This window comes from Mirounga angustirostris, unplaced genomic scaffold (assembly GCF_029215605.1).
Source record: "Mirounga angustirostris isolate CCGP_5_RB_7025 unplaced genomic scaffold, mMirAng1.0.hap1 SCAF_4, whole genome shotgun sequence".
NCBI classification, from domain to species: domain Eukaryota; kingdom Metazoa; phylum Chordata; class Mammalia; order Carnivora; family Phocidae; genus Mirounga; species Mirounga angustirostris.
In genome coordinates this window covers 39,826,402-39,848,271 of record NW_026991712.1, presented here as the reverse complement: position 1 = coordinate 39,848,271, position 21,870 = coordinate 39,826,402, and the positions used below count along the sequence as shown (strand labels likewise).

Below are 21,870 nucleotides of genomic sequence, written 5' to 3'. Positions count from 1 at the left end.
TGATTGAGTAATTCATTTTAGATTCCGGATGTTAAGCTAAATGACATAAACAGTATTGAAATGCTTACTAGAACTTAAGAATCATCATCTTAAGAAGTTTAATTTATTAGCTTTACTTGGAGTGGTTTACATAGGAAGGTTTTTCCTCTTAGAGAAATCTGAAGGACTTTAAAAGAAAATTGAATATATTAAACTGATAAAAGCAGTACAATATTTAAAGGAAGTTTATTAACTAGGTTTATAACCAGAATTGATTAAGGGAGGTTGATCCATTCAACCTGAGGTGAAGAGGCATAAGTCTAAGGCTCCCTTCAAAGTGCTTGTTAAAATGATTAGATTAACAAGCAAAATAGGATTTGTAAAATTACTCATTCAGCATATTTATTGAGTGTATGCTGTGTATTGGGCATTATTTTGGATGCTGAGAACACAGCAACGAGCAAAATTAAGGGCAAACAAACTCTTTACGGGGCCTACATTCATTAAACTTAAGAGCTTTAGAAAAAAAACAAAACTAAGCTATTAAATGTTTTGCTTTAATACATTGGATATTAATTTTTAAAACAAGTTAGCTATAAATAGTCTCTTCAAAATATACCCTAGGGGACGTCAAAAATCTCACACAGGCAAGACTCTCCACTCACCCTGTATCATTAGCGCGGAGCTCACATTCAACTCTCCAAATTGTGTGTGGCTTGCGTGTTGAATCTTCCATGTTGTTTTTCACATCACTCACAAGAAATCTGAGTTAACCAAGATTCTTTGCTTAAAATGCAAATGTCTCCAAGGCTAAGGAGCTAGGAGATATTTACATCTTCATGTAATTTAATCAGATTGTGTTTCTTCTACCATCTGAGTGAAGGAATAAACTTTCTGATGGAGGGAAGAGAGGAAAATAACTTTGGGGCTGGAAATATTTATGCAGAAAAGGGAACTCTCTGGAGTGGGGACATATTACAGTGTAGGGCTGGGAGTCCCCTGGGGCAGTTGGGAGGCTGGGGAATTGGGTGAGGGATATAGAAAGAGTGATGGAAAAATGCAAAGAATTCTCAACTGTTTCAAAAACTACCTCGACCCAGGAAAGAGAAGAGCAAGAGCCTCTTTTTTCTTTCCTTTCCCAGGTGATTATCTATTCCCAAAACCCAGAAGTCAAAGTTGCTTTATTAAAAAGTTCCATTTGGGTAAATAAAACTTACGCAAAATGACCTGGAAATGCAAACCAACATTGTTTCCATAGGAAAATGTTTCTCAGTTCTACACAGACCACTTACAACCAGTCTATTGAAACATAACCTATTTGTAAATTGACCATTATTTTGAGAACCCAAACTCACATAACCACACCCAGGCAGTTCCAGAAAGCTGCAGAGACTCTACAGAAGCCCAGTAATGACCTAAAACGATGGGTTTCCTGAGGCAAGCCTAAGCGAAGAACTCACTGAGCTTTGCAATCCGTACCCATATTCAGCTTCCCACATCCCAGCAGTCACATATTCTAAAACCGTGAGCAATGTTGGTGGCCCCTGTGACAGCTCACCAACCCTCATAATTGTGACTAATTGCAAATTCCCCACTCTAACATTTCGGCACCAGTTGGGAGAGCAGGTAGATGATGTTGGGGGAGAACTGCACAGTGGTTAACACCTCAGGCTCTAGAGTCTGAAAGAACTAGGTTTAAAATCTAAGTACCATGCCCTGGCTGGATGACCACCGACAGGTTACTTAAACTCTCCGCACCTCAGTTTCCTCATCTGTGAAGTGGGGATAAAAATAATACCTACATCTTGGAGTTTCTGAGGGGTTTACACGAAATAATGCATGCACCTCATTGTACCTGACACACAGTGAGGGCTCAGACTTGTACAGCAAGTACAAGCCTAATTACAGCAAGGGAACAAAGACAGAAACGGTGCCTACCTTCTGCTTGCGGTATGCCATACCCGTAAACAGGAGTTACCGACAGTTTGCTTGGCTTAAGTGATTTACAGCTTTTTTTCAACATTAAAGAAAGCAAGAAAATAATCCGATTCTTACTTGGGGTCTTGAGATGCTGGAATGAGTTACAGGCTTATTAACACTGTTCTAATAGTTGACAAGGATGTGGCTTTAATCTGGTGAGTGCAAATTTCATGAAGACTCATGGCAGAGTTATGAAGAAAAAGTGCAATGCTCTAAGGGATGGACATTTAAATCATCAGTGCCTTTTCAGACATTCAGTCCCATACTGGACCAAAATACCATGGACAGTAGTTCCTCGAGAAAAGGATTTTTCTAAATAGATCCATATAAACCAGGCTGAGTGATTAAGGGGGAAAATGAGTTTAATAATACAGTATTAGATTGAATATCATCCAAGAAACGTATACTGTAAAAAATGTTCTGAATATAAAATCGACCTCTGGTAACTTTAGTGTTGTAAATACTTGTATTATAGTGAGGTAGACAGTTTAAAAAAACTCTCCATTAGACAGACTTAAAATTTTGTAATAATATTTAAGAAAATGATAACATTAGGACAGAATGAAATATCTGATTAATGCTTAACTTTGTACAACTCGAATATAAACTTTAAAAATATTAGAAATTATAACATTTGAGTGCATATAACGTTTGTACATTAAGATGAATTGCATGCTATCCACTTCCTCTTTGCACTTTCAGTCACCTTAAATAAACAAATATATACAGCCTTAACAGAACAACAGTGCATCCAAAGCAAATGTGCATTTTAAATTATTTCTCCTGGCCAAGTCTTTTTTTTTTTTTTACTTGACATTTTATATTAGCATTTATTATCATTCTCACCCTTTCTTGGACAGTTTGTAGTTCTCTGAACCAAACAAGTAACAGGCTTAGATTGAGAGAGCAAAACCGCTTAGGAAAAACAAAAACTTTTTAAATGGTTGGTACAAGTTCCCTTGTTTAAACCATTTCATGGTCAAAGATGAGAAGGAAACTAACTCTGCAAACTAACTCTACTCATTGGCAATGCTTGGAAATCATACTGGTGCAGGCTGGGGGAAAGTCCATGCATTTGGCAATCTGGGAATGGGTATTTAAATTGCGCTTTGCTCTCTCCTGCTTCCTTCCGGAAGATGAATCCCACCCCTGCCTCCTTCCTCACTGTCCCTTCCCCATCTCCCACCCCCCGAGCTCAATGTAACACTTTGCTCTTTTCACAGTTTCTCATTACTAAGTTTTAAAAACATTGCCTAACTGGTAATTACAATCTGAAACAATTCTTTTGGGGGAGCCCTGGGCTATTGCTGGCTGGTAGGTAATCTTTCAGGAATGTTAAGAGAGAAGGGAGGGAACATAGATGTGAAAGAAATCTCTGGGCACAGGGACCGGAATCCCTCTTCCCTGCTTCTGGACTGGCCCCTATGTCCCCATCCTTCTGAGGGGCCCACCACCTCCCCTCCCGACTTCAGCCTCTGCTTCTTGGCTCACTCCCCCTTCTCCGCACCTCTTACCTTACTTATATAGCTTCCCATCCCCTACTCGCTTTTAGTTTAACTGGAAAATCACCTTCCCCTTAAGAGGGGATGTCTGAATTTTGGCAAACTCTGTTCAAAGAAATCAATTAGAAACAGACCCCACAGAAGGGCCTTTCCTGGGTTACCTCCAGCCTGGTTCATACACCTCAGTGTCAGCCCCCTCAGAGGCAGGCCTGGTGGTTTCTCATTATCCTTCAGGGGGTTCCATTTGGGCTCATTCTTGTCATTCCATCCATACCAGTTCCCCTTTCTCCGACCAGAAAAAGCAACAGTAAAGGCAGCGACCTGAGCCCCCTTGAGTGAGATGCCAGTTGCCGGCTCCCTGTACTGGCAGAGGCCAGGGCAGAGCCCGGTATACAAGCAAGTTCTTCTAAAGGCAGGGCCCTTCCTGGCTTTCTTATTCTCCGTGCTAATTCCTCTATTGGAACACTCTCTGCTCGGGAGGTCACAAGGCACAGGCTAGGACATGGCCGGAGAAAACCCCACCTTCTTTGCATGGGTAGAAAACAATCAAACCAAGACGTGGTCAAAGGTGATTCTTCCTCCCACACTGTTTCTCTTCTTAAACTATACATTTTTCAATCCATGGAGCGGTTGAGCACCAGGTCTGCGTCTCCCCGCCCCCCACCTCCTATCAAAACCTGTGAGGCACACAAGGAAATCCAAAGCCACAATAATAAAGAAAAAGGAAAAAACAACAACTAAAGAAATCCTCCTTGGCTTGTTTTTCCTGGGTGGCCAGGCAAGGTGTGAAAATCCGTATCTCCCTCGGGGCTGGCAGGTGGAAGGTTCTGGGAAGGCTGAGCTCCCTCCTCTCCCACCCGGCTGCACGTCCAGGCTGTTCCTCCCACCCTCTGCCTCCTCCGAGGCCAGCTCCTCGGCCTCTCTGCAGTCAGGCCTCCCCTGCCGTCAGGGGCCAAGGCGGCAGGAAAGGCGCCGCTACCTGCAGCCGCAGGACTCCACCACCATGTCCTCGTACTGCTTGTAGACCACGTTATTGCCCGCGTCGATGTACAGGATGCTGATGGGAGTCAATTTGGTGGGCACACAGCAGCTGGGCGGGGTGGAGCCGGGATCCATGGAGTTCATCAGCGTCTGGATGATGGCGTGGTTGGTGGGCTCCAGGTGCGAGCGCAGCGGGAAGTCGCACACGCCTTCGCAGTGGTACGCCTCGTACTCCAGGGGCGCGATAATCCAGTCGTCCCAGCCCAGCTCCTTGAAGTTCACGTGCAGGGGCTTCTTGCTGCAGCGCAGCCTCGACTTCTTGCCGTGCCGCTTACCGTGGCGGCTGGCGAAGGCTGTGCGCCGCCGCCGGCGGCCGGGCGAGGGCAGCCACGGCCCGGCGTCCGGGGCGCCCGACGGCGGCGGCCACGACCCCTCGGCGCCGGCGCCGCCGGGGCCCGCGACCTCGGCCGAGCCCAGCTGTTCGCGCATCTCGGCGAACAGGTTCTTGCGCTGGGATCTGGTGAACACGACGAGCAGGGCGCGCTCCTGGGGGGGCCGCACCCTCCGGCCGAAGCCCAGACTCCGCAGGTCCGGGGGCGGCGGCTGCTGGGGCGCCGGCGCGCGTGCCTCGGCCTCCCCGGCTCCCGGCTCGCCCCACGCGGCCCGCAGCTCCAAGCACAGCTGCTTCCAGGGCTGCTGGCGCAGGCCCTGCCACACGTCGAAGACTTCCCAGCCGGCCCGGGGCGCCCCCTGCGGGTCCAGGGTCCGCGCGTCCAGCAGCAGGGGCGACAAGCAGGGGAAGAGCTGCACGTGGAGCGGCCCGGCCGGTGGCCCCCAGGGCGTTGCGGGCTCCTGGCGAAAGAGCCGCAGCTCCGCGCCCACCAGCTCTTCTTTGTCTGAGAGCGTGGACACATCAAACAAATACTTCTGTCTCCGGAGAGGAGTGTGCGAGAGATCGTCTGCGAGATAAAAAATCATTACAGTCAGTTTCACTTAAGGGGGAGATCAGCCCGGTGCTCTGCGGCCGCGCCCGGGAGGAAAAGGGCGGGCAGCGGGGCAGGCCGGCTGGGAGTCCAGCTCGGCCAGCCCGGGGCCTGACCACCCCGGCTCCCCGCCCGGGCCCGTGCGCAGCTAGGGGAGGGGGAGCACCAGGGCAGGCCTCCCCCCCCCGCCCCCACCGCACCACCCCCTCACCCCCCGGTCAGCCCGGGACTCCCAGGGCGGAAGTCGGTGGCTGCTGGAGCGGCGGCTGCGGCGGCGGCCTCCCGGGTTTTCCCCCAGGAGCCTGCGTAACCACTAATGTGCCCTTTGTGGTCGTGGGCCCGGGCCGCGCTTCCCCCAGGCCTCCTTTCGGCTGACTGGCTCGTCGTTCTCATCATTCACGTCTCGGTCCAAATGTCGCCTCCTCCGAGAGGCCATCTTCGACCACCCCGATCTAAAGTAGCCTCCCTCGGTCACTATCACAGGACCCGGGTTTATTATCTCACCCCACTTAGCACTATCTACGGTGACCTCGTTTCTATTTGTCTCCTTAGTGGTCTTTCCCAGCAACACCCTGCCCCGCCTCCACCGGCCCATAGGAGCTAGGACCATGTCCTGTCCTTCGTACCGCAGCCATGCCTGACCTGGAGTACATGCTGGTCAGTAAGTGGAAACTTCCAGACCAGTTATTCTCACTCTGGGTGCCCCTTATAATCATCCAGAGAATTTAAAAATTACCAGTGCCAGGGCTTGCTTTAACCAATTGAGACAAGGTCTCTGGACAGAGCCTGGGTACTGGGTTTTTGCTAGATTTTGTTTGTTCATTTTGGGTTTTGTTTTTGTTTTTAAGCTCCAAGATGATTTGAAGATGCAGCCCTAGTTAGACCTCCTGGTCTCGGGGAGCGTTGCTGCCCCTTAGACACTTTTGCTGAAGTATTTAGGCCCAGCACAAAGCTGACAGAATGAAGATCTGCTTTGGGATTGCTTGCTTGCTTGCTTGCTTGCTTCCTTTTTCAGATTCACCAACCATTTTAACAACCTACAAAAGAGCAACCAAGCTTTCAGAAGTCTGCTGGGGGGGGGGGGGGCAAAAGAACACACACACACACACACACACCAGGCAACTATCCATTGAGAAGACCCTGCAGTCAATGAGAAATACATCAGGAGAAAACCTCAAACACACACACAGTGACATTCTCCCCTCCACCCACCCACCCAACTTGAAATCTTGCTTTGGAACTAATCTTTTGAAGATTAAATTTTTGGTTACAAATAAGAAAAAGAAATTTAGGGCACATAATTGGGGGGAGGTGCAGGGAATAACAGGCTTTTAAGATCCAAGATGAATTCTTTGGGACCAAGGCAAAACTTGACTTCTTTTTTGACGCATTTGTGCATGAAGCCAACCCCACTTCAGTGTGCAAGGCGGAAAGCTAACCAGATTTTCCTGGGCTGCCTTCTCATAAAATATTTACAACCCAGCAAATACAAAAATCCCCAAAGCCCCCAGCTTTCCCCAGAAGCTAGTAAAGTTTGGTTCGATTTCAACAGTAAAAGTGTCACTGGGTCCCGGTCAGACCCTCACTGCCTGTCCGATGTAGCCCCAGGGCACTGGACCTGGAGCCTCAGCCAAACCCAGTCCCCACTACGGGCTGCCTGCAGGGCAGGCTACCTCACTCTCAGGCACATGTCCCAACCTGAGATGGAGCTGTGGGAAGGGTTAGAGAGGTGAAGAGGGAAAAGCTGCTGGAGGCGGTTGATTTATGGAAGCCAAGACCTTCAAACCGACCAGGGTCACATTAAAATCAGTGGGAACTCAGCACACTTTCTTCTCCTCCTTTAAAGAAACCTGCGTCTGACAACCTTCAGCCACCACCCAGATCTCTGGACCTATTGCCTTAGGCTTCACTTTCTTGCCTCTCATATTTCTCTCTCCCCCAACGAAGGATGTGATGAGAGGGACAAACCGAAGGCATTTGCTGCACCAGCTAAGTATTGTGAGGGCTGACATATTTTTCATCCTTACTTTATCTGCAAGCACAGACCAGTTCTGTGAGGTAGATAGTTCCCATTTTACAGGCGGGAAAACCAAGGTTTGGAGAAATTAAGTTGATTACTGAAGTCTGACAGCTAGTAAGTGGTAAAAGTTGAGATCCAAACTTAAGTCTATTTAATTCCAGAGTTGGAACATTTAGCCACTAAGCCCCACTGCCCCATTGCCTCTCTATTGGGAGTGCAGGTAGTAGAGTTTAAAAGCAACCAGCAATGGCTGGGGTATGAGGGATGGGGGATACAGTCCAAATTACATTCACAGGCCTTGCTGGGAATAAAACATGGACGCCAGAAGGAAATCATTTCCATCTCTGCTTACATAACTCTTAAGACAGTTTGTCACTGGCTGGAGAGCATAGGAAGGTGTAAAGGGTAATTTATTTCTCTCTCATGAAACATGGAGAAATCAGCCTTCTTTTGTTTTTACTTTTTCTAAAAAAGTGGGGGCTAATAATGGTTAGTCTGTATGGCCAAGTCACATTTCTCTGGTCCTCAAGAATGGTCAGAACAGAGGAAAGCATCTGTAGAGGGCTCTGCTGATTCTGCAGCCTTGGGATTTCTGATGATCTTTCTAGCAAGACCAGCCAGCTCGTAATCTTTCCAGGGCTCAAGGAAAGAGTGCAAATGGGGACTTCATTCTGTAACCTGCCCTCTTCCCTTTCCATACCAGCTCCATCCCACAGCTTGAGTAGCCATGCCTGCATGACTGTGGACACCCTTGCTCACAGTTCCGGGCTGCCCAGGCATGTTTCACTGGTGTCCATACACTCTCTGCAGGACAGACCCAATGAAGCAGCTGCCCGGGCCCTGAAAGGGGGCCCTGGGCTATTTGGGCAAGAGCTCTATGGTTTGGGTACCACAGTAGAGTAGTAGCTTTCAAGGCCACTAAACCTATAAGCGTCCCTAAATCTGCAAGATAAGCATCACATCATACAGCATCACCCTTGTTAGAAATAGAACTTCTCACTTCTCTCAGGCCCCAGGGGGTTGTTGTGGAGCCCAGAATTTGCATTTTTCTCCGTTCCCAGGTAATGCTGATTCTGCTGGTCTGGGATCCCACTTTAAGAATCACTAATTGAGATGAGCAGATTTCCCCATTTCCCCACCTTGTGGATCATGCGCCACTGGGGGCCGGGCAAAACAGGGTCCTCCAAAGCACAGGACCCAGGGCAGGGTCTAAGGTGGTACTCACCAGAACCAAGTCACTCTTTCTCTCAGCTCCTTTTTGCCCCCACCCCACAGCCACCCCCACATTTTTTTTTTTTTTACTCTTTCTGCCACATTACTCTCACTGGGTCTCCAGAACCTCTAACCCCTTAACAGAGGGTCCAAGAAGGTGGCAACTCCGCACAGCTCTCCTACTGACTACATTCCCCACCTGTCTGGACCTGCTCTGGAGCCATGAATCACAGAAATAGCCCAGAGGAGGCATCCGACCTGGGGAGTGCACACACCACCAGCCCCTGTGACCCTGAAGACACTTTGCCTGCTGACCTGGCATCAAAAAGCCTGGCCCTGCCACCATGGCGACCTGTGGGTGGGAAGCCAGCCCTTCACATTCCCTTCCACAAGCCTCCTCTCCCATTAAGTCCTGTGTAAATGAGGGCTGAAGTCCTTTATAAATTGGGGCCGATAGCATCGAATGACCCTCTCTCCCATCCCCCTCCCTAGAAACATGCACTTTTCATTTGGTCTGTGGCACTTTTTTTTTTTTTTAAACAACTTGGAAGTGAATCCTAAGCTTTAGGCCTTTAAATTGAAATTAATCAGTAATAAATCATGGGAGTTTTTACTTTGCTTTTAATTTGCATGGACCTGGTTTGTTACAGCTTGGCTCAAACCCAGTTAACTCAGTGTTTGCTGTGTATTAGACAGAGGTACAGACCTTTCAAGTTACAATTGCTGAATTTGTGCTTATCAATTTTCCCAGGTGGGTGGATAGAGGAAGGAGGGGAAGGAGAGGAGAAGGAAGGAACAAACTATCTGCATATTTGAAGAAAAGTCTTCATAAATAGGTCAGCCTTTTTTGAATTAAGAGCAAGTTGGTAAAAGGCTGAGGTGAGGAGACCTCAAATATGCACATCTGGTATGGAATTTGATAAACAATTTTTAAAAAGAAGCAAATGAGGACACGGGGGGAAAAGAACTAATCACTTGCAAGGTAGGGACTATAACACCCATTTTAAATGAGAAAATTGGCCTAGGAAGGTAAAGTCATCAGTGCAGGTCGAAGCCTCAGTGCTTGGCTGGAGGAAGCTAAGAAACACACCAGATCAGAAAGGAAAGGATGCTCAGGGCACCAAACACCGGACACCCGGGAACCTGAGCCCCAGGAGGGCAGCCTCAGCGAGAGACGCGCAGCGGCAGGGAATGTGTCTTGAGGGTCCCCCAGGGCTGTTCCTGCTGGGGCCAGCTCAGCTGGGCCACCCTGCTGAGGGTTTCCGAAAACCCGCAGCTTTATTTGGTTTGGGGCGGGAAGGGCCCGCACTGCATTTTTTCCAAGACATCTCTGAGATATGTAGGCTGCTTGAGGTCCCTCTTCAGAGTCCTTGCGGGATTTTCTGTCACTCGTCGCGCCGAGGGTGCCCCGCGGCCCCAGCTCTCTCAGAGAGCTCCTCCGTGCGCGTCGGGCTCCCATCCTTTGAATGGCCAAGCCTCTGGCAGGCCCGTACCCGCCTCTACCCGCCACCCCGCCACGCGTCCCACCCCACGTCCTCCGAAAGCGCAGATCTAGGGGTGCGACTAGGCGGTGGCTCAGAGAGCCGAGATGATAGTGGGCTTTCCCACGCCCACTTCCCTAGGTGGAGGGATGGGAGGGGCGGGATCGGCACCCATCTTTACAAAGAAAACTCCAGATGTCTTTGCAGTTAAGCCTTTCCCCCAACCCCCGTCATTTTCGAGCCAACAGCAGCACTGAGCGCTTCTGGGGCGCGCCTTTGCGGCAGGCACGTGCTCAGGGCTTTGATGGGCTCTGTCCCTGAATCCTCACCGCGGGGTGTGAGGCCCGTTCTACCGTTACACTCATTTATAGATGAGGAAACTGGGGTTCTGCGAGGTATCTTCACTTGCCCAATGTCCTGCAGCTAGTGAAGTGCAAGATCTGAAGGTCCTAATTCCTAAGCCCTCCGACCTGCGGCCACGCCCCCTTCCACGGCTCTGATTGGGCGGTGGTGCAAAGAGGGAGGGAGGACACGCGACACACATTCATCACCAGTGCCATCAACTCCCGGGCGATCTGGGTTCCCCCGGGATCTTCTTTCTTCTTTCTTTACTACAAGGAAGAAGATCTCCACGCAGGGATTTCATGGCTAGATTTGGAGTCGCTTGTTCCCTAGATCACTCAGCTTCAACACTGCCCTGAGGTGCCAAAGTCTACAGGTTGGAAATAGAGTCCGGTGTACAGGGTGAGTAAAAATGAGCCACCAGCCCTCTCCCCTGGGGTGTGAAGGCCTCTGAGTACTTCGTGCTCCAACGATTACCCTCTCCTGGGACACAGTAATAACCTAAGCCTCCCCCTGTATTCTTGTCCTGAATCCTGGCCCTGTTGAGATCTGTTGCAAACTGCTGAGCTCACTAAGCATCCTCACTGAGGGGCAGATTCAGGAGGCAGTCCACACAATTCAGCCTCTACTGGGTGCTCTGGCTTGACCATCCAGAATAAAAATCGTAATAGCAAACACTGGTGTAGCAATTACCATCTGCTGTGCATAATCTAAATTCTCATAACTCGCTTAAGCCTCAAAACTAACTATGGAAAAGAAAAGGATATCATTACTATGCTCATGTTATGGACCAGAAAACTTAAAATACAGATTGTTGAATAGTAACTTGTCCAAGAAGAGGTAGACATGGCAGTCTGGCTCCAGTATCTGTGCCGTCACCCTGGACATCCCAGCCCTTGAACTCTGTGTTTGGCAGAAACCCTGAGAAGGCTCCTGCTCTTTCATGCAGCCCGTGCTTGGGGGAAGGGCATCAATCTCTGGTCTCCTAGAGTAAATCACTTCCTAAACAGCAGAACTGAAGGGATGTTAACAACTGGAGTTTTGAACGAAAACTTACAGGGAAACAATTCTCTCATCTACAAAATGAAGATAACACCAGCTCACAGAGTCACTGAAGGAGGGGTAGCAAATTAGAGAAAGAGTAGGAAAGATATTTATCTGAAGACATGTGCAAATATTGGTTACTACTGACAACATGGAATTAGCACAGGAATGTAGAGTCTAAGAGACATGGATTTGAAACCTGATCTGTGACTTATTGGCTGGGTGACCCTGGATACTCTAGGTCACCTAATCTCTCCCAGACTCATATGCCTCATCTGTAAAATGGGAGAACCATCCCCCACTTTGCAGAGTCATTGTAAAGGTCAGAGTCAAGGCACCCATGGCCGGTTGTGCGTGACACACAGAAGCGCCCAGTGAATGCAGTCAATATCGCTATAACTGCCTACATCCAGGCAGGCAGAAGATGCACCTATACTCCTCTTGGCCTTCTTTGAGGAGAGGCAATCCACTTATTTCGGCAGGACTTCCAGAAGTGAATGAAGGAAAGGTGCTGGGCAGAGGGGTAAAGAGAGAAGCACGGACTTCCAGTTCCTATTCATCTGAGGTCCAGGGAAGTGTAAGGCCCACAGGGGTTGTGGCCTCACCCCCATCACATGGATCCATCTCAGTGCCCCTGTGTCATTATGTCATCCACTACTGAGGTCTCTCACACAACTTCCAGGTGAACAACGAACCTCCAGCCAGAACCTCATCAAGGATAGGTCCCTTCCAGCAGGTTCCCTCCTCTGTGGGCTCAGGGCCAGCGCTAGCCCAGATGCTAATCCATTTGGCTCCCTGGCTGGGCAGATGCAGCCCTGAGAGGCCTGGGGGTTGGTCTCCTTGCCCCACTCCTCACCTCCCACTGTGGAGCCCTTTTGGCAGGGAGGAGGCACAATCTGTCCACAGAGCCAATCTGGGGTGGGGATGAAGGTGACATTCCAGATGTTCTTCACCCGCAAAGGGCCAGGCACACTTGGTGGGGAGATGGGCTGTAGCAATGAATGGCCCCTGAGGCTGAGTGCAGGGCCCAGATGCAGAGCAAGTCGCCTGAGAAAGCCCAGTCAGTGGGCAGGTGTGTGTCTCCTCACCACACACTCACCCGCGCAGCTTCTCTCTGGATCTCTTGGCTTCCTGTGTTTTCTCCAATAGCGTGCCCTGCGTTTCTCAGCTTCTTTCCCCCTTTCAAAGATCAGAGAGGCCCAAGGCGGGGCCTCCACGGAATCTGGAGAGGCTTTTCTAGTCTTTCTCCCAAGCCTGGCAGACGGCGCCCTCCTCCCTGCAAGAAGCCTGGGGCTTGTGAACCCCACAGGATTAAGCAGGCCTGGTGGCCCACCTGGATCCCACAGAGAAATCCTAGTGTTAGTGCACCACACTCTGGCCCAGCCAGAGGCAAATGAGTGAGGGTGGGAAGGGAGGGAAGGAGAACGCCAGATGCCACCCAACGGAAGGCAAACTTCGGGGGCCCTCCTAGCCTCAGCACAGCCTTCTGTGGCAATAAGGCCAGGTTCTGGCGGGGAGACAAGGACCAGCCCTCTCCCCTGAGCACTGGACACTGCGCAACCCCAGCAGGACTCCCAAGGCACTTCGAGGAGATTCTTTTGTTTCTCTAAGATGAAATGGATTCCTTGTCAAGTGGGGTCCAAGAACTTAGTGCGAAACCTCGTGGCCACGCGTTCTTGAGAGGGGTTCAAGAACCAGTGATTCGAAGCCGAGATCAAGAACACTTCGCGGGGCTCTCTTTTCAGGGCAGTCTCACCCAGGGCTTCCAGAATCTGAATCTGACACCACTGCAGATGAAGTCCAAACGGAAGCCCGGTTCTATTGCCACAAGCTGTACCCTTCTCTCCCCACCTTTCCGCCGGGTCCCCATGTCCTCCGAAGGTCACTGCCCTTCCCTTGGAGCTGTGCGTGCAGGGCCCGGACCGGGTGATGTGCCAGGGGCCGCCCTCGCTGCACGGCGGACCAGCAGGGTCACTGGGAGCCCACTGGAGCCACACAGGCCCAGGGTTGGAGGGAAGGAGGAAATGCTGCCGCGAAGCAGCCTTCAGGGGTGGAATACGATCAGGCCTTTCGACTAGAGAGTTTCGAGAGCAAAAGTAGAAGAAAAGGTTCCCGTTTTATTTGGTTTCTCCTCCACGACCAGTTCTCGGGTTTGCAGGTGGGGAGAGGGGTTCACATTGGCGTGTTGTGTGGACAGGAAAGGACTTGAGTGCCCAGGGCTCCTGTGCAAGAGAAACCTCAATGGTGAGCTCTTGAAAGTTTTGGGCCGGGCGCGGCTTCTGAAGGAGGGGCAGTGGAAACTCTGCTCCACTGCGCTCACCTTGGGCTGACTTCCGAACTAACGTCGCAGCAGAATGAGATTCGCGGTGGCAGCTGTGGACCATCGTCTAACATTCAATTTCCCTCCCCACGGGGCGCGGGAGCCACAGTCTACTGGGAAGTGGGATGAGGGCTGGACCGAGGTGCCTGGAAGCCAGATTTGCAAAGCAGGCGCACGGATTTTCTTTGGTTCCTACGTTCTTGAAGGAGGGCAGGGGGGCGTGTAAACCACCGGGACCCCAAAGCCAACCCTCCGCGCTGCTCCTGCCCCCACTTTCTGCTCGGCTCCGTCAGCTAAACCGCTTCCGACTGGGCCAGAGGCCCGCCCTTCTCCTCTCCAGCACGCCCACTACCGCGTCCCTAAGCCGAACTCCGCCCCCAGACCCCCGGGCCGCGGGCGGCGCGGCGCGCGCATCTCCTGGAAAGCTGGACAGTGCGGCCGGGCGCCTGCAGCGGCTCACGCCACGCCGACCCAACCCTCGGCCCCCAGCAGCGCTAATGGACTGTCCTGGAAGGCAGAGAACAGCAACCCTGGAACCCATTAGGCCGACGAGGACCTATTTAATTCCTATAAACAGAAGACACCACTTAACCGCCATTGAGCTTAAAAATAAACAGCCAGGGCTTTAAGAGAGGCGGGGGTAGGGCGGGGAGGGGCGGGCAGGGAGGCGGTTGGTGCCAAGCAACGAAAGGACGCGGAGGACCCACGTTCCCGCTAACCACACCTCGCGGCCTCGGCTGGGATACGGTCCCCGGGGCCAGAGAGCAGCGTTTGCCCAGGGTTATTCCATACCCGAGGATTTATTGAACTAATGCCCTTCACTTTACTTAAGAGCCCCCCGGGATTATTGTTGATGCGCTCTGCATCGTTTACTGCGCGCAGCAGTCCTGCCAGGAAACCGTTTTCGTTCTGTCCTATCTCTACCATAACATCTTTCTCCCACCTCTGCGTCCCCTTCTCTTTTCCTTCCCCTGTCGCCGCCCCAGGAAAACGGCACCAATTGCAAGGAGGCGTGCCTCCAGAACCCGGAGAACTCCGACTGGGAAAAAACCCGGTTGCGTTAGGACCACCTCCTGTGCAACGCCCGCGTTCCCTTCGGGTCCAGGCGGCGCGCAAACTCGCAGGTCGCGAGGGGGAGGTTTCCTGTCTTCATTCAGTTTGCGGAACGAGGGATTCTCAAGGCCTGCCGTGGGCTGTGGTTTAGGTAATTTTTGTTTTGTTTTGTTTTGTTTTGTTTTAATGTGGAGAAAAGACAAGGATGTTTGAGCACGTTTTTCGATCCCCTCCCCCACCGGCAACTCTACCGCGCAAACTCCCAGAGCCCAAGCGCCTCCCGCGCTGGGGAAAACGTTCGGAGTCCTTTTCAAATTAGCCTCCCCTGCAGAGGAAGCTCGCCCTGAATTCTGGCCCCACTTGCACTTTCGCTGCAGAAGGTACTAGGTGTTCCTAACTTACTTGCTAAGGTGGCCCTTGTAAGAGTCTTGTAAGGCAACCCTTAAGACCTTAGGGATGGGGGTGACAGTAACTGATACTTAACAAGCCAATGGCTAAGGCGTTTGTGGTTTGTGGCCTTTAAAATGTTTTAATGATTGCAACCAGAAGAGAAGAACAAACTCCTTCTTTAAGGCTTCCTTCCGTCACCCCAGGCCTTTTTCCGGGACCTTCCAGTCCACAGGCCTGATAGAAGATCATGAACCTGGACAGCAATGCAAACCCCACGCCGGCGCGCACGCGGGCGCGCTCTCACACGCACACTTGAATGCCCAGCAATCCTTTTCCAAGGCTGTTCCCTCTTTCCGGGGAAATAAAGCCTAGATTGGAACCTTCTGCCGGCTTCCTCACTTGGCCGTCTGGTCTGCATTAGTGTTTTTATAAGGGACTCAAACAAATCGAATACAAGGTCACCAAATAATTAACAGTTGTGAATTCCCTCCGTCCCCATTAAAATACTTCCCTGCTTATATTTCATTTTCCGTTTGCCAACGACAACAGGGTCGGGGCAAAAGCGCTTCTGCGTTGATTACGCCACTCTGCGGCCCAGGTCCACCCAGAAACTCGCTGTTTTGCATAAACATGCTGTCCCAGACGAACTTCAATCGCGAGGGAGCTCTGCAGCTCTTAGAATACCCTCCCCGCAGCACGGCTAGCCCAGTTGTCCTGCCCTGCCCCCAGATAATCGCGACCCAGAAGGTAAACCAAGAAGCCAACAATGGGCGGTGGCAAACTTTTCAGCGATTCATTTCTAGGGTGTCAAGTTCCGATGTTCTGATATTCCGATCTCGTTTTTGGTTTTTATCTGTTCCCTACTGCCTCCTTTCTGAAAAGGCTATTCTAACAACAATAACCAGGAAAAAATTTTTTTAGGAGTCTTCTTATTTCCAAATCATCTGGAAACCGAACTCGCAGCAGTATTCCTAGACTCATTTGGTTTCTTCCCAAACCAAGGGGGAGGTTTCTTCCCCCCTTGTTGGAATTATGTGGCACTTCTCACTCCATAAACGGAAAGTCTGAGGTTTGTTTCTCTCTTTCTCTCCCCCTCTATCTCTCAGCCACGTTGAATTCACAGAAGTTCCAACTGTCTGCCTTTCTCAGGCCCCAGGGTTGGGGCCCTAGGGCTCCAGTACCAGCGGCCTTTTAATGGTTCCACCATGCACTAACTGTAATTTCTCTATATCCAACCTGATCCATTCTGATCTTATAACTGCACCAACACACACCTGCACACACTTTCCATCTTTCTGGATTCAAAATCATTTTAAGAGCACAATATGGAGGGATATTTAAAGATCAGGGATAGCAGGGTTCGTGCCTTTCCAGAGAGCACAAAGAGGAAGCAAAGCACAGCACGGATTCGGACCCTCAAATCCAAAGTTCCACTCCAACTCCAAACTGGATCTTAAGAAATCACCGAAGAATATTAGACCAGATGGGAAATCTGCCCATTTTTTTTTAACTTCTGCTTCCTGCCACCATCCTTAGAAACCTCCTCACCCTTTACCCTACCCGTGTAGTGCCATAGTTAAGCATGCAGGATCTAGAATTGGATATGCGCTTCACCCCTCTGTATGACCTTAAGCAACTTGCTTAACTTAACCTCTTTGTCTTCCTTAATTCACCTGTAAAACAGTGATTATAGCACTTTCCCCAGGGGTTGTTGTTAGAATTAAATGAAATAATTCAGGTAACAGATTTTAGCACAGTACTTGGTATGCAGTAAATGCTCAATATATGTTGGTTAGTATTACCCCTGGATGTTTGGAGAGCAAATCGAAAGGAGGGACATTTAGAAAATAAAACTTGCAGTAAGTTCTCCTCTTTGGGTGTGTGTGTGGGGGGGAAGGTGGCAAGGGTGAGGTAATAGAGAACGTGCTATCTTTATAGACGCAAAGCGCTCTTCTTTCACTTCCGACTGATTTTTATCCCTGCTTGCCCACTCTTAATCTCAAGCCTGAGGGGTAACTTTTGAGCTTCCGGGGTTCCCGGGCGAGGAAGGCTATTTACAAATAGTGTACATTAGCAAGGAGTTCTTGCCTCCTGAACAGGCTTCAGAATTCCTTCCATTTTCTTTGCTCCTCCCCCTGAGGGTCCCCAGCTCCGCCAAGCCAAGCCTGCCGCACTCGACGGCGATTTAAACATCCCCGAGGCAAGGCGCCAAGTCAGCGCGGCTGGCCCAGCTCTCGGCTGGCCGCGGCTCTTTCCTCCTTGCCCCGCCATCCACGGGGTGGGGGAGGGGATGTAGGCGGGTTTGGCGCGGTTGAGAGTCCCCACGTGAGAGGGGCGGAAGTCCTCGCGGGGAGCCGGGGATGCGCGGCTGGCGGGTCCCTTCCATCACGGGAGACTAGACACCGTTTGATGTGTTATGACATGAACCCTCAATTAGATCGCTGAGTTGAAACACTCCAATCAGGGGCCCGATGCTAAGCAAGCCCCGGAAGGTCCAGCCCGAGGTCACCGCCGGTGACACATCAAATCAAAATCAGTGAGAGGGAAAGTGAGGCTTTCCCTTTATCAAGCTGGCGCTGTAGCCCGCAACACACCCCCTCCTCTGCGCGCCCCCTCCTGCCTTGGGCTCCGCACTCCTTCACCCCGGAGCGGCGTGCGGCGAGCCGCACAGCCTTCCCAGCCAACTGACTGCCCTTCTTTGCGTTTGCTGGGAACCTGAGAGCGTGGAGGAGACCGTGCCTTCAAAGCTGCGGTCCAAGTGGTCACTCCCCGTCTCCTCCGGCTGGGGACCGCGTTCCAGAGTTGAAGCCGACGTCTGGATCTTGGTCCGGCTAGCCTGGAGACCTTGGCTCGGCAACAGAGGTCCCCTGGGCCTGGGCTCGCAGCCAGTCCCTTTCCCTACCTCCGGCGCCCGGGGACGCCCCCCGCGGTGCCGGGGGAGAGGATGCAGCGCCCGCAAGGGTGAAGCGAGCCCGCGTCTGCGCGGGACCTGAACTCCCCAGAGACCTCCCACTCCTGCCTGCACGCCCCAGGCTTCGGTAGACACCTCCGAACAGCCTGCAGGGTCTCTTGGTCCCGTGCCAAACTCGCAGGGCGAAGCTTACGAGTTAGGGGTGCCTGCTTGGGGGAGGGGCGGAGATTCTTGCCACTTCCTTTGGGGAAAAGAAAACTTGCGCCCAACCGCCCGCCAGCCTGGGCCTCCGGGATTCCTTCCCCTGGGGAAAGGCCTCTTGAGCTATTTTCTCTGAGCTTCCTTAGTGTCTCCACTAGGGATGTGCAGGGTAGTCTTTGACTAGAGGAGTAGAGAAGACGGACGGTAAAGACGATTTGGAGGGAGGGAGACAACCGAGGCAGGGCAAAGACTGGTGGGGGGGGGAGGAGGGGCGAGCTGCGCTGGCAGCACGGGGGTTAGGGATGCAGTTGCAGCACTACGAAGAAGCCGTGTGTATCTGCAAAGGTGACTTTAGTAGTCCTAAAATCACCATAAAATAGCAGGCGTTAATTTGCCGGCCGGACCTTTCAGCAGCTCATGAACCTCTCTGACCTCGGCTGCAGCGGCGAACCGAGCGTGGGCAGGAACCCTGGCCCACAAGGAAGGTGGCTACAAGCGTGGAGGCTGGGTCTGAAGCCCGGGAAGAGCCCGGGGCTTGGGGGCCTGGGGGCTCTTAGCCTCCTCCGAAAAGCTCCGTGGACGAGCATGTACTCATGGCAGGCGGGGAGGGAGCAGCCCCGTCCGCCTGAACCCTGGCGCTCGCCGGTTCCCGAGCCACCCCACTTTCATTGACCTGGAAGTGGGAGGAAGTGGGAGGCGGGGAAGTGGTCAAAGCCGCGAACCTAAGTCTCTATCCTTAATCTTTTTTTTTTTTTTTTAATCTTCTCCTTCCTTTCTTCACGTCCCCTTCCGCCCCTTTCCCTTTTCTTTCCTTCATCTCCCTTCCTTTCCTGTCTCCTTCCACGTTATTGTCTCCCCTCTTTAGGAGCTGAGTTCCTGGCGCCTGTGGATCCCTCCTCAGTTTCTGGGACCAAGGGGAGCTCGAGGTTCTCTCGGAGGCACTCACCGCGCGGACGAACGCGGGTGGCAAGGAGTGGGTGCAGGAGTTTCCGAAGGCGCCCACTCTTGCACCCACGCCCTCAGAGGGGACCAGGGACAGGGACCCTGGGAGCTCAGAGAGGGGAGCGATGCCTGGCTGGAAAGGTGGATGTGCATATCCATGCACCCATATGAATTAAGTACCAACAAATCCCTGGACTTAGTTGCCCTGCCCCTGACCCATCCTGCCGGTTGCTGCCCCTGCCCTAGCAGAAACTACTCGCTGGCCGTCTCGCAGCGGTGAGCGCGCTGGAGGAGCAAAAAACGCCCGAGGGCGCGGGGCTCCTGCCGGGCTGATGATCCCCACATCCAGTGTAGGGAAGGGCTGAGAACCCGTGCAGCGGCTGGGTCAGGGCATTGTCCAATGCAGTTCGCGGACTTGTTCCTCGGACCGCGGGACTTGCATCTGCCGGCTTTTCCCCCACCGCGATCGGATGGGAGCTCGGGACTTTCCAACGCTCACTCATGCCCCATGTCTCCCCCCACCCCCACCCCGCCCCGGCCCGGTCGGCCACGGCAGCTCAGGCCTTGTACCGCGCTCCGCGCACAACCCGAGACCCCGTGGCAAGTGTGCCCTCAGTCCCCGCCGCGGACCCTCTCCAGACCCAGTCATTTGCCTGCCACCTCCCGTCCTCCACGCTTCCTCCACCAGCCACCAGACGAGCGGCCACCGAGCTGCTTTCTGCAAAAGACAAGAGAAAGAAGGAAGGAAGGGAGAAAGGAAGGAAAGGAAAGAAGGAAGCGAGGAAGGGAGGATTGCAAACTGGAATAAAATCTGCAGCCGCATTCAGAAACTTACTGGGCTTGAGAAAAACAATTTAAGAAAAGAAAGGGGGGGGTGTCCAGAGCAGGAAGGGAATTCACAAATGTAGCCTCCTGCCAGAGCCGGAGCAGCGCCGTGGCTGCGGAGCTCCAGGGAGAGAGGCGTGGGGCATCTTCTTTGCCACTTACCTAGTCCCCTGTCTACAAAGCTAGTGATCGTATTAGCCGACTTGGAAGACTGGAAAAAGCTGGCATTGATGCCCAGCTTCTCGGCGATGGAGTAAGTCCTGTAAATTGACAGCATGTACTCGTGGGGCACCACGCGCGGGCCCCTGCCAGGAAGCTCCTGCGCTTGGGGCTGCTGCGGCGGCCGCCGCCGGGGCTCATCCTGTGGCCGCGGTCCTGGCTCGTGGCGCTCCAGGGGCGCCCGGGCCGTGGTACTGTCTCGTGGCGCCCGCGGCATCTTCCCTTCCTTGCGACTTCGCATTCCCTTGGCAGAGCCCAGCTCCGCGGACGACGAGGAGGAGGAGATGGAAGCCTGCTGGAAACCGGGCAAATCCCACAGGAAACTGATGAGGAAGACGGCCGACAGCAGGACTCTAGGAGTATCCATGGCGAGCGAGTGGCAGCGTCTCCCGGAGAGGCGGCGGCGCAGGGCGCGAGGGGCACGGAGCGGCTGGACAGCGGCCGGGGCCCGGCTCCTCGCGCGGACTCCGAGTGCAAGGAGCCGGGTCCCAGCCACACAAACCCCGGCCCTGCCACGCCCCCTCCCGCCCCTCGCCGGGAGGGGAGGGGAAGGAGGGGAGGGGAGGGGAGAGGAGGGGAGCGGAGGGTGGGAGGAGAGGCGGGTGGTGCGGCCAGGAGGTGTAGGGGAGAGGGGCCGCCGTGTGTCGGTGTGGCTGGGAGGCGCAGCGCCCCCGCGGGACGCGCGCGGGGTTGCCGGGCGGCGTGCGCAGAGCGGGCCCAGAGCGCTGGGCGGGGGAAGGCGGGCGCGGTAGCCCGGCGGCATCCACAGCGCCAGAGTCCCCCGAGCACTGTCCGAAGCTCGGTCCCCCCGGGGCGCCGCGCGGGCCCTAGGGCCTCGCCGGTCGCCTCCACTGTCCGGGGAGCGTGCAGCCCGGGAGGAGGGAAGCGGCGGCGGCGTCCCCCAGAGACGGCTCCCGGCCGGCGCCTCTGCAGCGGACTGCGCTCTGGCTCCGGGTGGTGGTGGTACCGTCTTTCCTCGGCCCCAACCTCCAGGCCGGCCGTTCACTGCCTTCAGGGGCCAGCCCGGGGCCAGCGAAGCCTCGCCGCGTCCCAGGCGCAGGGCCCAGCCCCGAACAGCCCCATTCTCTCGGTGGGGTACCGCTCTCCACAAAGACAGGGCGTCTGTTCCCGACCCTCGAGGTCAGGCAAAGGCCACGAGTCTTTAGAGTCTGGATGGATGCTAAAAGCTGCCGCGCTCTACTGCAGGCCCCAGCCTCTCTTCTCGCAGTCCCCAGCCTCTTCTGACGCTGGCTTTAGCGGGTTCTTTTCTCCTCGGTCTGCTCCCCGGGTCCTCTTTCCTCTCGCGCCTCCACGGCATCCCCATTTTCTTTCTCTTGTTGCCCTCCCGCCTTCAATCCTTTCTCCTTCCCTAAGTTCCTTCTGCATTCCAATCCCCCTTTCCCCAGCCTGCTTTTCTTCGCACATTGCCCTCCCATCTCTGCCCTCCCACCCTCTCCCCCCGCCGCCTCCCCCTCCTCTTTCAGT

The 21,870-nt window shown here is 53.2% G+C and overlaps 1 protein-coding gene across 1 annotated transcript; it reads right to left on the bottom strand.

Moving 5' to 3' along the window:
- Positions 1 to 2,312: 2,312 nt before the first annotated feature.
- Positions 2,313 to 21,744, bottom strand: GDF6 (growth differentiation factor 6). Its single transcript, XM_045899202.2, has 2 exons — positions 20,329 to 21,744; positions 2,313 to 5,401 (listed from the first exon to the last, which is right to left on the bottom strand). The coding sequence occupies exons 1-2, from the start codon at positions 21,146 to 21,148 to the stop codon at positions 4,437 to 4,439; spliced, it is 1,785 nt and encodes a 594-aa protein (XP_045755158.2). The 5' UTR covers positions 21,149 to 21,744; the 3' UTR covers positions 2,313 to 4,436.
- Positions 21,745 to 21,870: the final 126 nt, after the last annotated feature.

What these genes read in the sequence shown, in the direction of transcription:
- GDF6 (XM_045899202.2), bottom strand. Translation starts at nt 21,148, where the DNA reads ATGCCGCCGGGCTACCGCGCCCGCCTTCCCCCGCCCAGCGCTCTGGGC. An exon ending in CTTTGTAGACAGGGGACTAG is followed by an intron (nt 5,402 to 20,328) that starts GTAAGTGGCAAA and finishes TTTATCTCGCAG; the next exon opens with ACGATCTCTCGCACACTCCT.